General features: G+C 65.3%; 2 protein-coding genes across 2 annotated transcripts in view; one reads left to right on the top strand and one right to left on the bottom strand.

The window, feature by feature from the left end:
• FLII (FLII actin remodeling protein) overlaps positions 1 to 10,933 on the bottom strand; it is a 12,269-nt gene extending 1,336 nt beyond the window's left edge. Inside the window, exons 1-25 of the mRNA XM_024752775.1 lie at positions 10,785 to 10,933; positions 9,105 to 9,215; positions 8,727 to 8,798; positions 7,535 to 7,615; positions 7,251 to 7,336; positions 7,007 to 7,168; positions 6,784 to 6,887; positions 6,296 to 6,471; positions 6,054 to 6,211; positions 5,181 to 5,265; positions 4,675 to 4,822; positions 4,360 to 4,496; positions 4,011 to 4,223; positions 3,700 to 3,879; positions 2,930 to 3,012; positions 2,739 to 2,813; positions 2,443 to 2,526; positions 2,160 to 2,331; positions 1,588 to 1,692; positions 1,308 to 1,499; positions 922 to 1,110; positions 706 to 845; positions 397 to 619; positions 135 to 289; positions 3 to 51 (exon numbers count right to left, since the gene is read on the bottom strand). Coding sequence (XP_024608543.1) covers positions 3 to 51; positions 135 to 289; positions 397 to 619; positions 706 to 845; positions 922 to 1,110; positions 1,308 to 1,499; positions 1,588 to 1,692; positions 2,160 to 2,331; positions 2,443 to 2,526; positions 2,739 to 2,813; positions 2,930 to 3,012; positions 3,700 to 3,879; positions 4,011 to 4,223; positions 4,360 to 4,496; positions 4,675 to 4,822; positions 5,181 to 5,265; positions 6,054 to 6,211; positions 6,296 to 6,471; positions 6,784 to 6,887; positions 7,007 to 7,168; positions 7,251 to 7,336; positions 7,535 to 7,615; positions 8,727 to 8,798; positions 9,105 to 9,215; positions 10,785 to 10,847 — 3,243 coding nt within the window. The 5' untranslated portion in view covers positions 10,848 to 10,933. The remainder of the gene's footprint in view (positions 1 to 2; positions 52 to 134; positions 290 to 396; positions 620 to 705; positions 846 to 921; positions 1,111 to 1,307; positions 1,500 to 1,587; positions 1,693 to 2,159; positions 2,332 to 2,442; positions 2,527 to 2,738; positions 2,814 to 2,929; positions 3,013 to 3,699; positions 3,880 to 4,010; positions 4,224 to 4,359; positions 4,497 to 4,674; positions 4,823 to 5,180; positions 5,266 to 6,053; positions 6,212 to 6,295; positions 6,472 to 6,783; positions 6,888 to 7,006; positions 7,169 to 7,250; positions 7,337 to 7,534; positions 7,616 to 8,726; positions 8,799 to 9,104; positions 9,216 to 10,784) is intronic.
• An 808-nt stretch (positions 10,934 to 11,741) lies between these two features.
• MIEF2 (mitochondrial elongation factor 2) overlaps positions 11,742 to 14,234 on the top strand; it is a 4,329-nt gene continuing 1,836 nt past the window's right edge. The window contains exons 1-3 of the mRNA XM_024752924.1: positions 11,742 to 12,895; positions 13,314 to 13,471; positions 13,635 to 13,813. Coding sequence (XP_024608692.1) covers positions 12,865 to 12,895; positions 13,314 to 13,471; positions 13,635 to 13,813 — 368 coding nt within the window. The 5' untranslated portion in view covers positions 11,742 to 12,864. The remainder of the gene's footprint in view (positions 12,896 to 13,313; positions 13,472 to 13,634; positions 13,814 to 14,234) is intronic.

Here is a 14,234-nt window from a genome sequence, read left to right as displayed (position 1 = left end):
AAGCAGAACTGGGAGTTGAGGAGGCCAGAGTCGGTGCTGATCTGGATGCACCTGGGGGAGGGGAGGGGTCAGCAAGGAGCCCCGGCGGGACACGGCCCGCTGGCCGCCCGCGCCCGCTCCCCGCGGCCAGGCACCGGGTGCAGAGGGCGCTGCCGTTGGTGCGGATCTGGTACAGGCTTGGTTGCAGGGCTCCCTGGGCCGCCTTCCTCTTGCCCCGGTGGATGATAAACTTTCTCTTGAAATGGGACAGAAACTTGGGGTTCTCCTGCTGCTGTGTCATGCGCACCACCTGGGGGCACGGAAGCCGTCAGGGGCAGCTCCCTGGTGGGGCAAGGCTCCCCTGGGTGAGTCCCAGGGACACCCCCTCCCTGTGTTCTGGGGGTATGGCCGGCACACCTCCAGTTTGCCGGGGAAGAGGCTCTCAAACTTCTTCTGCAGGCTGAAGGTGAAGGTCAGCCAGCCCATGTTGGAAGCTTCGCGGCCCTGCCAGAAGTAAACTATGCACTGGAAGTCCTCCTCGGGCTGCTTCTCCTCTGCCTCGGCCGCCACCTCCTCTCCCTCGTCCTCAGCCCCCGCCTTCTTCTCCTCCTCTTCCTCATACTCCACGGGGACCCAGTACCTGCGGGGCCAGAGGGCGGTGGTCAGGGCTGAGCCCCCAGCACCGGGTGGCGGGGGGTGGGCGTGAGAGGCACGCGGGGGAGGCACCTGCAGAGGAAGACGTAGCAGTCCTGCGTGTAGAAGTGGCCAAACTCCTCCTCGGGCAGCCGTGCGAACTTCTTCCCCTCGAGCACGAAGCCCTCCATGCCATCCAGGTCCTCGTTCCACTCCTCCATCAGCTGCTCCGCCTGCGTGTGACCCCACCCGTCATGGTGGGACAGCCCAGCCCAGCCAGCCCGCCCTGCGCCCCAGCCCCGTGCCCACCTCCGCCAGAGGCATGCGCGGCTGCCGCGGCAGGAAAAGCGAGGTGAGGTCGGCCTTCATCTGGTCTTTCTTCTCAGCGTCACGCTTCACCTTCCCCGCGAGCCCCGGGCCCTGCAGCACAGCCTCTGCGTTGCGCGTGTAGTCCACAGTCAACACATCGTCCCAGTTCTTAAACTTGGCCTTGAACACCTGAGAAGGCACAGCTGGAGTAGGAGACAGAGGAGGCGGAGCCTGGGGAAGCAGGGTGGGGCCTAGGAATTGGGAGAGGTTGCGCGGGGCCCGGGAAGCTGTGGAGCTCGGTAACCAACCGGTCCACAGAGTGTCAGGGCAAGAACGCGCCCCCGGGATCTCGGGGAAGCGGCCTCCGGGGGCGCCGCATCGCACACCTGCGCCTCTGTGCCCTCCAGGCTGCGGCTGACCGCGGCGTGGCGTGGCCGGTGCAGCATCCCGCACAGCTCCTGGCCCAGCTTGAGGGCGGCAGCGCGCACCAGGCGCGGGGACTTGCGGCCGAGCCAGATGAACACGTCAGACCAACAGTCCAGGATGTACACGCAGCGCGTGTCCAGCAGGCTCTGCAGCTGCGGGGCCCCAGAGGCTGGAGGTCAAGACCAGGGCCACCAGCAAGAAGGGATCCAGCCCCCACGCCCTCCTCCCCGTGCATCTCACCAGCCGCATCCCAGGCATCAGTTCCACCCTGGGCCGTATCTTATGTTCCACAGAGAGCTTGTAGTGGATCTGCGGCAGCTCCAGGTAGCCCAGGCCCAGGCCCACCTGGCGGGAGCAAGAGGTGGGCTTAACCAGGCTGCGTCTGGGGAACACAAGCCCCACACAACAGCCCCTGCTTCAGGCTGGCCCCTGCGCTCAGGTCCACGGCCTGCTCCTCTCCGGGCCGGCCTCCTCCCTCCACCTCAAGATGCTTTCTAGAAAACCCTATCAGCGGAAGAAGGGCTGGTAAACGGTGCCTTCCCTACCCGCCCTCTCCAGGTCCTTACGGGTTTCTCTAACCTGTCCTCTTCCCGCCCACAACACCTACAGCACGAAGGCCAGGTCCCCAGGCCTGGCACCCATGTGCTTCTTGGCCTCCCTCTCCAGCCCGGCCTTCCCGGAAGCACGGCCCCACTCAGAGCCAGCCTCAGACCCGTGCTGAGCTACTCCTTGCCCAGAAGGTGGCACCCTCTCCCCACCGAGGTCCCGAAGGAGGCCAGTGCAGTCAGGCCAGCCCCGCACCCCCGGTTCACCTTATACAGCTTGGGCTGGGGCGGCCAGAAGTCGTCGGGCACGTGCCGCTTGATCTCGGAGGGCTCCCCGCCCAGCGCCTCCCAGAACTCCGGGGGCTCCTGGCCTTGTGCCAGCAGCGAGATCTCCGCCTTCCCTTTGCGTTCGTTCTTGTTAATTTTCTCTGCAAACAGCCTGAGGGCGGGTGCGAAGCCTTAGTGATGAAGCCCACGCCTCCTCCCTGGGTGACAGTTTTCCTCTGCACAGTACACCCCAGCACGTCTGGGCAGGTCACGGTCCTCTTACCTGGCCTTGGTGGTGCCGCTCAGCGTGGCCTGGGCCCCCCGCCACACGTAGATGTCCAGCCCTTGGTCCAGCAGGAAAACGAACCTGGACAGGAGGGGTGGGAGGGGCTGCCACTGGCCACAGCAACGACCGCCCCCATGCCTCTGACCCCGCCCCAAATCCCTCCTTGCAGGACCTCCTGCCAAGCTCTGCAGGACAAGGGCTGGAAGACCTCTCTGTCTAGAGCCAAGCCCTGCCCCCCACCGGTGGGGAGAAGGTTCAGGGTGAAGCACCCCACCTCACGTCATGGGGCTCACCTTGGGTCCAGGGAGGCCCCCTTAAGAGGCACGGACTCCAACTTGAGGTTCTTTTTTCCATACACACGGTACATCCTGGGAGCCAGAGCAAGAATGGCTTGGCGGGGGCACCAAGGGACAGATTTACCCCGATACCCTCCCCCCATCCTGCCCAGCTGAGTCCAGGTCAGTGGCGCCCACACACCCCTCACCTGGTTACGTAGTGCGTGTCCTCCACAGTGTAGAAGCCACTGGCTGTTCCACCCTCGATGTAGGAAATGTCGTTGTCAAATACCTGCGTGTGGGGCGTGTGGACTTTCACCGAGCTGTCCCCCCACCCCGACCCAACACCACCTGTCAGGAGGGGCGGACTTGCGTGCAGCCGAGTCAGATGCTGTGAATCCACGATGATGTTAAAAATACAAGATCTGTGTCTATAGACGTAAACGCACACGGGGTGGTACGACGTACATAACCGTGAACGCGTCTGCTCGTGTCCAGACACAGCATGCTTAGATACGCGCGTATCAGGGGACAGGACTGGGCAAGTTTATGGAAGAAGGCAAACTCAGGTGGAAGTACCCAAAATCTCGTCTCGTGTAGGTACCTACATGTAACCAGCTGGCGGGTAGGCCGGCGCCTCTCACTAACCCAGCTCCCTGGACTCTGGCCCTGCCCCTGGCCCCGCCTCCTTCGTGGCCGGCCGGTGGGCCACCCTCTGGCAGTTTGTAGTCCCAGCTCCCCATCCCTCCTGGTCTCCTGCACCGCCCCCAACCCAGTTTCCAGCTCCCAAACTAGCCTGGTCTCCTTACCCTCACCTGAGCCAGGACTCGCCTCCACTGACCCAGGCTCCCAACAGGTGGCCTCACCTCACTTCCCTGACCTCAGCCCATCCGTTCCCGCCGTCTGCCATCGCGGGGCTCAGCACCTGATACGGTTCAGTCGGCCCCGCCCACTGGCCCTCGGCTCCGGCCCTCCGCACCTGCAGGAACTCGTCGCTCTCCTCGCCCATCTCCTCGCGCACGGTGCGGCACTCAGCGCCCAGGTAGTTGCGCAGGTTGACGGCGTGGATGGCAGAGCACGCCTTCTTGTCAAGTGTGGCCTCCCCGCCGATCCAGTAGTAGATCTCCCAGTTCAGAGACCCGCTGTCATCCAGAAAGGTCTGAAGGCCAGGGCAGTGGCTGGGTCAGCCTCCCAGGCGGAGACCTCGCCGCCCACCCGCCCCCGGAACACGGCTGGGAGCGGGCGGTTCTGAGCCGTCCAGATTGGGCCTCGCAGCCCCCTGCCCCGCACCTTGAGCACAATGTAGCAGTCGGCCTCGTAGAACCTGCCGTGGAGGGCTTCCCCCACCAGCACGGGCACGAAGTTCTCCATCTGCCAGATGGTCAGGCCAGGCAGCTGGCCCACGTCCTCCGTGAAGAACTCGGAGTAGTCGAGGCGCGGCTTCTCCAGGCCCTGGTCCCAGCGCCGCACCTTGCCCCCAGGTGCTCCAGAGTCCACGCTCTCCTGGGATCACAAGCACGACGCTGGCTTGACCGCGCAGCCGCTCGCGCTGGCCCGCCTGCGACCCAGCTCAGGGCCCCCTCTCCCGCTGGGCCCGGGCTGCACTGCTGAGCAGAGCCTGAGCCCCGGCCCGGCTTACCTCCTGCTTCTTGTTCTTCTCCTGGGCCACGTCCGACATGCCCTTCAGCACCTGCTTGGCCTGGTCATCCTGGGCCGAGTCTTTGCGCCTCCGCAGCCGCATCTTGCGAGCCAGGGGGTCCTTGGGCCCACTCCCTGCTGAGGGGAGGGGTACACAGCTGACCTGGCTGCCCCCTACCCCGCCTGGGGCATCCAGCCAACCAGGGGCCAACCCCACGCCCCGCATCCAGAAAGCGTGTCCCACCCAATTTACAGATGGGTAAGCTGAGGCCCAGGGAGAAGCCCCCACTGCCAGGCCAGACCTTCCCCTGCTCACCAGCCGCCGCCGCGGCCACCGTGGCAGGGGAGGCTCCCGCCAGCCGCAGCTGGTTCTGCAGCGAGAAGTCAATGTTGTACCACTCGGCGGTGCGGTCAGCGGGCTTGGGGGGCATGACCAGGCTGGGGTTCTCCCGCACGTCCAGGACCTGCCTCGTGGGGTGAGCGGAGCCGGCGCTGAGCCCGAGTTCTACCTCACGGCCACCCCAAAGCCCTGCTCTTTGCAACCCCCAGGGCCAAAGGGCTCAGGTTCTCATCCTGCAGCCACCCTCATGGGCTTGGGCTTTCCCGTCTGTGACGTATGACCTCGCAGACTGGCTGGTTATGAGGCTTAAGTGATGCTGTCGAGCGTGATGTGGACACAGGACGTGTCCACAGGACGTGGATCACCCCCTCCTCACCCTGGCACCAGCCACCCCTCCAGGAGCCCTTTGCTCAGTCTTCTCTGGGGGTCTGTCCGCACCTCTCCCGTTCCTCCCTCCCCCCAGTACCAGCCGCCTGCCCAACCTCGATCTCTGTCAGGAAGTGGATGGCCTCTGGGAGGGTCACCAGGCGATTCTTGTTCAGGACCAGCTTCCTCAGCTTCGTGCACCTGTGACGACATAGCCGGGCCTCAGGGGGGTGACAGACGGGGAGCCGGGGGCCTTTCAATCCTGGGTTGGGGAGGCAAGTAGGGCCAGAGAAACTAAGCAGCCCAGCTAGTTAGGAAACCAGCCAACTTGAAGGTGCCGGCAAAGACGGGAGGGGCCGGGGTCTCCTCATGGCTAAGTGACCAGGAGGGTCTTTCTGCAGCTTCTACAGGGCAGCACCTTCCAAAGCGGCCTTCCGAGAACTAAAGACCCCTGGGTGTGAACAAGAGGGCATCAAAAAACACGTTCTGGGGCTTCCCTGGTGGCGCAGTGGTTCAGAGTCTGCCTGCCGATGCAGGGGACGCAGGTTCGTGCCCCGGTCCGAGAAGATCCCACATGCCGCGGAGCGGCTGGGCCCGTGAGCCATGGCCGCTGAGCCTGCGCGTCCAGAGCCTGTGCTCCGCAACGGGAGAGGCCACAACAGTGAGAGGCCCGCGTACCTCAAAACAAACAAACAAAAAAACACGTTCTGCCCTCAGATTAACCCGGAAGCTGCCGAGGGTCCTCCGTCCTCAGTGCCGGGGACAATGCTGGTGGGCGCTATGGCCTCTTGGAGGGGACGGAAGCAGCACTGTGTCCCAGTGCAGGTGGCAGTGGAGCCCTTCTGGCCTCATCCCTATCGCATCCCCCCAGAGGCTGCGCTGGGGGCTGCACCCGCAAAGCCAACGCAAGCCCTCCCGTCTCCCACGCCGCACGAAGCCCACGGGGGCAGGTGAGGGGGCCGCGCGCCCCGCCCAGCCTCGCCCGGCACCTGCAGAGGCTCTCGGGGATCAGCTCCAGGCTGTTGTCGGCAGCCGCGAACTCTTCCAGGCTGGACAGCTTGCCGATGCCCGAGGGCAGCCCGTCGAAGTCCAGCTTGTTGGAGTTCAGGTACAGCCTCTTCAGCTTAGCCAGCTTGCAGATGGCCGACTAGAGGCGGCACGGGCAGGGGCGGGTCAGGGGAGGGCAGGGGGCGGCCGGCAGCCTCCCCGCCCTCCCTGGGCCCCAACGCACGGGCAGGGAGGTCAGCTGGTTGCGGGACAGGTTCAAGGTCTCCACGTGCACCCACTGGTCGATGCAGAGGGACAACTCCGTGATCTGGTTGCTGCTGAGATTCAGGCGCCGCAGGCTGGGGAGGGTGTACAGGCACTCGGGCACCCGCGTCAGGTCGTTGCAGGACAGGTCCACATCTGGGCGTGGGGTGGGCACGTCAGTTGGGGTCCCTGCGGTGGGCTCCAGGGGCGGCAGGCCTGTGTGAACCCCGGCTCCCCCTCCCGGCTCTGTGGCCTCAGGTACAAGGCCTCACCTCCTGGTTTCTGAGAAGGGGGTCTACGCACAAAGCCTACACGTAACTTGGTGTTACTCCCAGTCATCACGGTGACCACGGGAGGAGATGTGACAGAACCGCACCCCCTTCCCCCTAGAGATGCTCACTGAAGCAGGGTACCATCCCCTCCTCTGTGACGGAGTGAGGGGCTGAGGGGTCCCCAGGGACTGCCAACCTGCGAGGTGGATGAGACCCTCCAGGCTGGTGGGCAGGTTGCCCTGGGTGCGCTGTGTGTTCCTCAGGTGCAAAGTCTGCAGGGCCGTCATGGCCGGGAGCTGCCTGTGGGGAGACGCGGCGTTTGGGCCGGGGGCCGGGGCCTGGGGCCGAGCGGGCCCGCAGCGCGAGGCCGACGGTGGCGAGGCCGGGGCCCTGGTGGGGAGGGCCCGGCGGACACCCACCGGAGCTGGGCGTGCAGCAGCGGGTTCCCGCTGAGCGCGAGCGTCTGCAGGTGCACTAGGCGGCGCATCTGGGGGGGCAGGCTCTCCAGGCGGTTCTCGCTGAGGTCCAGGAACAGCAGGTCAGTGAGGCTGATGAAGAGCTGGCCGGGCACGGCGTCGATGCTGCGGGCGGAGGGCAGCCGGGTCAGGGCCACGCTCCCACCTGCAGGACCGGCCCGGGCCGCCCGGCCCGCCCTCTAGGCACCTGTTGTGGCTGAGATTCAGCACCAGCATGTTCCTGGCGTTCTCCAGCTCACGAGGGCACTCCGTCAGCTGGTTGTAGCTCAAGTCCTGGGCGGAGGGGCGAGGCCGGGTCAGGGCGTCGGGGCTGGTCCCACCCTGCCAGGCCTCCGCCGGGCTCGAGGGTCAGGACAGGCACTGGGAGGGGAGCAGAGGAGGGGGCTTCAGGGCAGAGAGAGACAGTGGCACCCCGGGCGGACACTGAATGGTGGGGCTGGCACAAGGGCCAGGTTGCAGATAACCACTGACCAGAACCGAGAGGTCATCCAGCTTGAAGATATCATCGGGGACTCCGGAATTCTTCAGGCTGTTGGCTCGAGCCACGATGGCCTGGGGATACACCATGAGAGTCCGTGACTCCTAGCTTCCACCCCCCAGGAGAAACAGGGATCGGGGGGGACACCACCTCCAGAAGTCCACCAAGGCCAGACCTGAGTGCTCTCCCACTCTGGCTTTTGCTCATAATCTACTTGGCAAGCCTTTTCTAGACTACCAATGAGCTCCTATTTATACCTCAAAACCCAACTCAAATGTGCCCCAGAGCCCAGCACACAGAATCTCAGGGAACCTTTCCTGATGGAATAATCCCTCTTTCTCCCAACCCCAAAGGGCAAGACAGGGATAGAGCTCTGAATCAGAGCTTCTAGTATAGAAGAAGGTTGAACGAAAGACAGGTCAGAGCGCAGACTCAAAGCAAGTCCATTTTCTCTCCCCTTAGGGCTGAAACTTGCTCACGCTTCCAAAGTGCCAGAAGTTAGTGCAGGATGGCTGGTGGGGAAGGCACAGGCCAGGTGACGGCACCATGACTGCAAGTGACAAAAACACTAACAAGAGCCACCGCTGCTGCTCCCTCAGCCCCAGCGTCTGTGTGGCGCCACCGTGTTGCTTCACGGCGGTCACTGCTGGACCATCTCGGAAAGTGTAAGGAACTCGTCCAAGGTCATGCGGCCGGGAAGTGGCAGAGCTCAGATTTAAACTCGAGTCCAGAGACTGTGCCCTTAACATCTCAGGGCTCCGACCTTGGATGGGAATAACCCTCGAAGAGACATGAGGGTCTGGGATGGGGGCTCCAAGGAGAGCAGAGGCCCAAGTGAACTGCCCCGCCCACCTGCCCTCCTGGCCAAGCCCCGCCCTACCCCGGCTCTACCACTGCAGCTGTGCGACCTGCCTCCGTGGCCAAGTGTCCTCAGCTGTGAACTTGGAGGAGGTGAAGATCACATAAGAAACTCTCGTGAATCAGCTGGAACAGCGCTCAGCTGCTAACAACTGCTATAATACTTGTTATTCAAACTGGGTGGCATTTGGGGTTTTTCAGCGCTTCCCCCACAGTTACTCGACATGGCATTACTGCATGCTCTCCCCGCCAGAGTGCGGGTGCAGAGAGGTGCTGGCCCGACCCTCAGGCCCCGGCCCGAGGTCTGCAGCCTCGGGCGGCACTCACCCGCAGTGACGGCAGGCTGGACAGCTCCCCGTGGAGCGTGGTCAGGTTGTTGTGACTCACCGACAGGTGCTCCTGGGCAGGGACGGGGAGAGGGGCTCAGCAGGACGGTGGGGCGTCCACGGAGCCCCCATCTGCCACCACAACGCTGCCCCATCCAGGGGGCCCTCAGCCACAGAGGCCCAGTCCATTTCTGCAACTTCCGTCCCTCACAGACCCAGACTCTTCTTGCACACCTCCCGGGATGGGGTACTCACTCCCTTTCCACCAGTTTTGCTGTGGTCAGCAACCTTCTCTGTGATGTCTGTGTTCTGTGCAGTTTCTCCCCACCTGGCCAGCCCCATCCACAGCGACCCTCCCTGCCTGCCCAGAGCCTCTTACCAGCTTCTGCAGGGCGGCCAGCTCCTCCGGCAGGTAGCAGAGGCCGGTGCGGTTTAGCTTCAGCCATCTCAGGCTAGTCATGGCCTTGACATTCTCAGGGAAGTAGCCACCCTGAGGAGTATGTCGTGGTAAGGCTGGTCTGGGACAGGGTACCCTTGCTCTACCGTCCAGTGGCCCCCACTGCCCACGGAAGCCTTTGAGAGCAACAGTCACCTCTCACTAGCTGTGTGACCCTGGACAAGTCACTCTGCCACTTTATACCTCGATTTCCTCACCCACAGAATAGAACTAATAAAGCCCCGATGACAAAAGCGTCGTAAGGAACAACTGATGGTCAGGACGGCTGCTGATCTAGAATCTGTCTCTCTCGCTGTGTTCTCGGCCCCAAAAAACCTTACTCCAGGTGACACCCGCACACCTAGCTGTGTGGTTACATCAGCCAAATGCCTCTGCCTGGCGTCCAGGCCCTGCCTGTGCTCCCACCCTGCCATCAGCCTATGTCCACTAGTGGCAAGGTCGACTCCCCTTGCGAGGCCACAGCACCCCAACCTGCACAGGCACAGCCTTATTCGCTAATTCATTCAGCCCTTTGTTCCCCATGTTCAAACGCCCACCTCGGGACCCCCCGCCCTTGTGGCCGGGAGCCTGGGCAGCAAGTGCCTTCAGCGCCCCTGGCTGGTGTCCCCTTCCCCCTCCGGGCACATTCCCAGCAGGTGACTCAGACTCTCCCAGTCTGGAGAGGACACACGGGGACCCCAGGTGAGCATGGTGGGGATGGGGGCAGAGAAAAGTGGCCACCTGTGCCTGGGGTCAAGTGCACACACGTGGGTTAAACGCAGGAAGGCGGCCTGTCTCCTCGGCCCTGGCCCAACCCCCGACCCCAGCTACAGCCGGGGCCGCGCGGGACGCTGCCGACCCAGGCTCACGCTACACTGCCCCCAGCCTGAGCCTGCCCACACCCCAACCTGCAGCCTGGACCACCCTCCAGGAGCCAGGCCAACTCTCGGAGCCTCGTCTCTGGTCACCAGCCCTAACCCTGCCAGTCTCATTCTCGGGCCTCCAGGACCACTGTGCCCCCCAGTCCCCCCACTGGCTGGAGGGCTGGGCACGGGTTCCTGGTGGCCCGGGTCAATCAGTCCAGCAGCTGCTCAGACAACTGCCACCCAAGCCCTCGCCCAGCTGCTCGACACCAACCTCTCCACAGCAACTAACCCCTGCCTCCAGACGACTAGTTTTAAGCCCCTTCACCGGACGAGAAAGCGAGGCTCGAGGAGGGGAAGTGACTTGCCCAAGGCCACACAAGATGGGGGTGGCAGGCGGGGGCAGGGCAGAGCCGGCGGCACGGCCGTGAGTCAGAGCCCGGCTTGGGCGGGTGACGTCACAGGGGAGGGGAAGGAGGACTGGGGAGGCGGGAGCATAGAGCTCCGACCCGGGCCACCAGCTGGCCGGGCGGGGCCAGGCGCCAGGAAGGGGCCCGGTGGGGGTTCCCCACGCACCCCGAAGCGGCTCCGAGACCCCGCGTGCGCCCGCCCGGCCCGCCCTGGGTATCCTTCGCGGGCGCCAGACGGAGACCTAGGGGTGTCGGTTCGGGGCGGGGCCCGGGCGAGCCCGTCCGCGGTCCCGGGCGCGTAGAAAGCGGATGGGCGGGTTGAGGGGCCCGTCCGCCGTCCCGAGGCTCACCTTGAAGTCGTTGCCGCTGAGATCTACGCCGCGCACGAAGGGCAACACCCCGGTAGCCTCCATGGCGGCGCTCGGCTGCTGGGAGCGGAGAGCGGGATGCCGGCGGGGCGGGGCGGGGCGGGGCGCACGAGGCGGGGAGCGCGGAGCCGGCGGGGCGGGGAGCGCGCTGGCCCCACCCCTCAGCCCGCCGCTGCCCAGCTCTCAGTTCCGGACGCGCCCGCGGCCAGCCCGTGGGGCGCAGGGCCTCGAAGAGCACGGTGCGCCTGTGCCCCGCAGTGCCTTCTCGGCCCGCGGCTCTGTCCCCTTAGCTGGCCGGCGCCCAGGACCCCGGTGGTTCGGGCCCAGGCTCGGGCGTGCGGGGGAAGCAGCAAGAGGACGCCCGGGTCCTCGTTCCGAGCCTCGGGCCTCCTTCCGGGAGATGCTTGCTTGGGGGCAGCGCCCGCGCTCCTCGGCGTCCCCGCTCGCAGGCAACCCCCGGGTGCGCGGTTACGTGCCCGCTCGTCCCCCGAGGGAGGCGTCCCCGGGCCGGCGCATGGCGGCCCCAGTAGGTGACAGGGCTAGTGTTCCCTTCACGGGAGAGGGGGCTGCAGACCACAGTGACCAAAGGGCCCCGTTGGGCGCGTACCCGGCCCGGAAAAAGCTCGCGTCTCTCCTAGCCGCGGCCGGGAGCGCTGCCTTGCTTCTTTAAGACGGAGCGCGCCGGGGAGCTCCGCCCCGAGGAGCGCGCGGCCGCCATTGGCTGAGGCGGCCTCAGGGTGGCACGTGGGCGCGGACCTCGAGCGCTCCGATTGGAACCGAGGCCTGCCCGTCTGCGAGCGCCGGGCTCTCGGCCGACCCCGGCCTCGGCGTTCGGCTCCTAGGTCCTCCACGTTCCATTCCTAGGCGGGCCCGTGGCGCGGCCCAAGCGGCCCCCTGCGTACCCCGGCCGGGGCGCCGAAGCAGCGACGCAGGTACGGCCGGGGCATGGGGCGTGGCCTCCGCCAGCCGCGCCGTCCCTGCCAAGAAAGGGGGCACCGGGGAAAAGCCGGGGCCGGGCAGAGGTCGAGTCGCGTCCTGGGTCCATCCCAGCGTTCCCAGGGCCGCGGTGACCCTCGCGGCCGGGGCTTGGAGGAGGGGAGGCCCGGCCTCGCCCTCTCCCCTTCCTGGTTGGGGTCTGCGCGACCCAGCTCAGGCAGGCAGGGTCTTTGAGCGCTTTACAGCTTGGAGGCGGGTGGCAGTACAGATCCCCGGCGAGGAAGCCGCCGCGGGGCCACGCTGGGTCACCCCCCCAGCCTTCTTAACTATTTTTAGCTTGGGAGCGGGGTGGGGCGGGGTGCGGGGCTGCCGGCCCCACCTGGCAACCGAGCCCGGGCACCCGCCGCGAGCAGGGCGACAGAAGTCCTTGGGATTGAGTTGGTTCTGAGCTCAGGGTCATCTGTTCGGGCGTCCTCAGCGAGACAGTCCTTCTTGGCCATCTGACTGGTCCCCTGGTCACACCTCCTCAGTGCTTGCGACCTGAGGGCAGGTCCCCTGTAAGAATCTGAAGTTGGGGCTTGGCGCACTGGCCTGGCAGAGGTACCTGCCTTCCCAGCCCCACACTGGGGCTCCTCACGTTGGACCTTTCCTCACCCCACCTGCTCCATCTTACAGATGAGCGAACCTCATCTGGGGCATTCCGGCCCTCAGCTTACCTTCTGTTGCCTGGGTTCCCAGCAGCTGAGGTCGGCTTCCCACCCACCATTGTCCCAAGTACCAGAGGCAAGAGGCCCCTGTCCAGGGCACTGGGCTCGCCCTGTTTGTGGTCTTTCGAGTTACCTTGCTGCAGCGGGGCCTTCAACACTGTCTGGCACTACCTGTTGGCAGGAAGCTCCTGCCCCCAGGGCAGCCTGGGCCATCTCACTTGTCCTGTTCTCTGACCTGGTAGCATTGTCTCTGGGGGCTGCCTTGCTGAGATTTGGGGGGCAACTGGCCCCCTGAGCTTCACTGAGGTCCCCCCAAAGGCCTGAGTGGCTGTCTGGGGCAGGCTGCCTGGGACCTCAAGCCGTGGTCTTCTCTGGGCCTTGGTTTCCTCCTGCAGTGCCAGCCCTGGTTAGGAACCAAGATGAGGCCGCTTCTAGGACCTGGCCATAGGGGTGGGTAAGAGTCCAGAGGTTTTGCTGTTGTGGGTCTGAGTCCCCAGCGCTCGCTGTGTGGGCCAGCAGCCCATTTCCTTGTAGAATGGGGGTGGTGTCGATAAGATCCACCTCATGGTCTTTTGCGACGTCAGGGGGCCTGGAGGGTGGGATGGGGGAGATCGTCCCCTTCCTCTGACCTGCCGTGGGCCTTGGGGCCTTTCTCCGTGAGCCCCCCTGTCTGGGGGGGGGGGTTGTTTGCAGCTGCCAATCTCCTCCCAAGAAACTCTGCAAGTGGCCCCTTTCTCCTCAGAAATTCTCAGGAAGGCCCCTTGAGGGCTCGCCTCAGTGATCCCAGCGTGATGGCAGCCAGAGCACCTGCCCTGCTGCCAGGCCGGCCCCCTCACTGAGCAGTCCCTGCACCCTGGCTCCCTCACAGGCACACTGACCATGGCGGAGTTCTCCCAGAATCGGGGCAAGCGGCGTGACGGCGAGGTGCTGGGCGGTGCTGTGGACTTCCTTCTGGCCAACGCCCGCCTGGTTCTGGGGGTGGGCGGAGCTGCTGTGCTGGGCATTGCCACCCTGGCTGTGAAGCGGGTAAGGCCGGGCTGGCCCGGTGACCCCGGGGCTCCCAGAGCGGGGCGGCGATGGTGGGACAGCCCGAGGCCGCACCTGCCTCTACCCCACCAGCCTGGCTTTGCCCTCGGCTCTGCCGCTCCTGCCCGGGCTTCAGCTGTCTCATCTGTCACTCTGCCTGCAGCTCATCGACAGGGCCACCAGCCCTCGGGATGAGGATGACGCCAAGCGGGACTCCACGTGCCTGGAGGACAGCTGGCAGGAACTGAGCCTTCTCAAGGCCACACCACGCCTCCAGCCCCAGCCTCGGCCCACAGCCCTCAGCCAGCCCGTGCTGCCCCCGGCCCCCTCACCCTCAGCCCCAGGTGAGTGGCACCCCTTCCTGTCTGACCTGGGTGGGTCCCCTTTTGGTGGTCAGGTTCAGGAGATGCAGCCAGGCCCTGCCCCTGACTGACCGTGTGACCCATTTGGGTCCCTCTTCCCCCAGGGCCACGGGCTCCCTGAGTGTTTAATGACGCATTTGTCTGTCCTTACCCCTCCTGGGTGGTGCCGAGGCTCCAGCCACCAGAACACGTGGACCATGCGGGGTGGCACTGGAGCAAGGTGGCAGCATTAGGACGGCGGGGCCCTCAGATGGGGGCCAGTTTCCCACCCTGCGTGAAGCCGTCTCAGCCTCAGGGTGTAGGACGATAAGAACCCGTCATCAAGCGCTCGCTGTGCGTGAGGACCTGAGCTTGGTGCTTTCTCAGGTGGTCACGTTACAGTCCCTCTGACACGACCCCCC

The sequence above is a fragment of the Neophocaena asiaeorientalis genome, unplaced genomic scaffold, assembly GCF_003031525.2.
Source record: "Neophocaena asiaeorientalis asiaeorientalis breed wild unplaced genomic scaffold, Neophocaena_asiaeorientalis_V1.1 scaffold540, whole genome shotgun sequence".
In the NCBI taxonomy this organism is placed as follows: Eukaryota; Metazoa; Chordata; class Mammalia; order Artiodactyla; family Phocoenidae; genus Neophocaena; species Neophocaena asiaeorientalis.
This window is presented reverse-complemented; position numbering and strand designations above follow the sequence as displayed.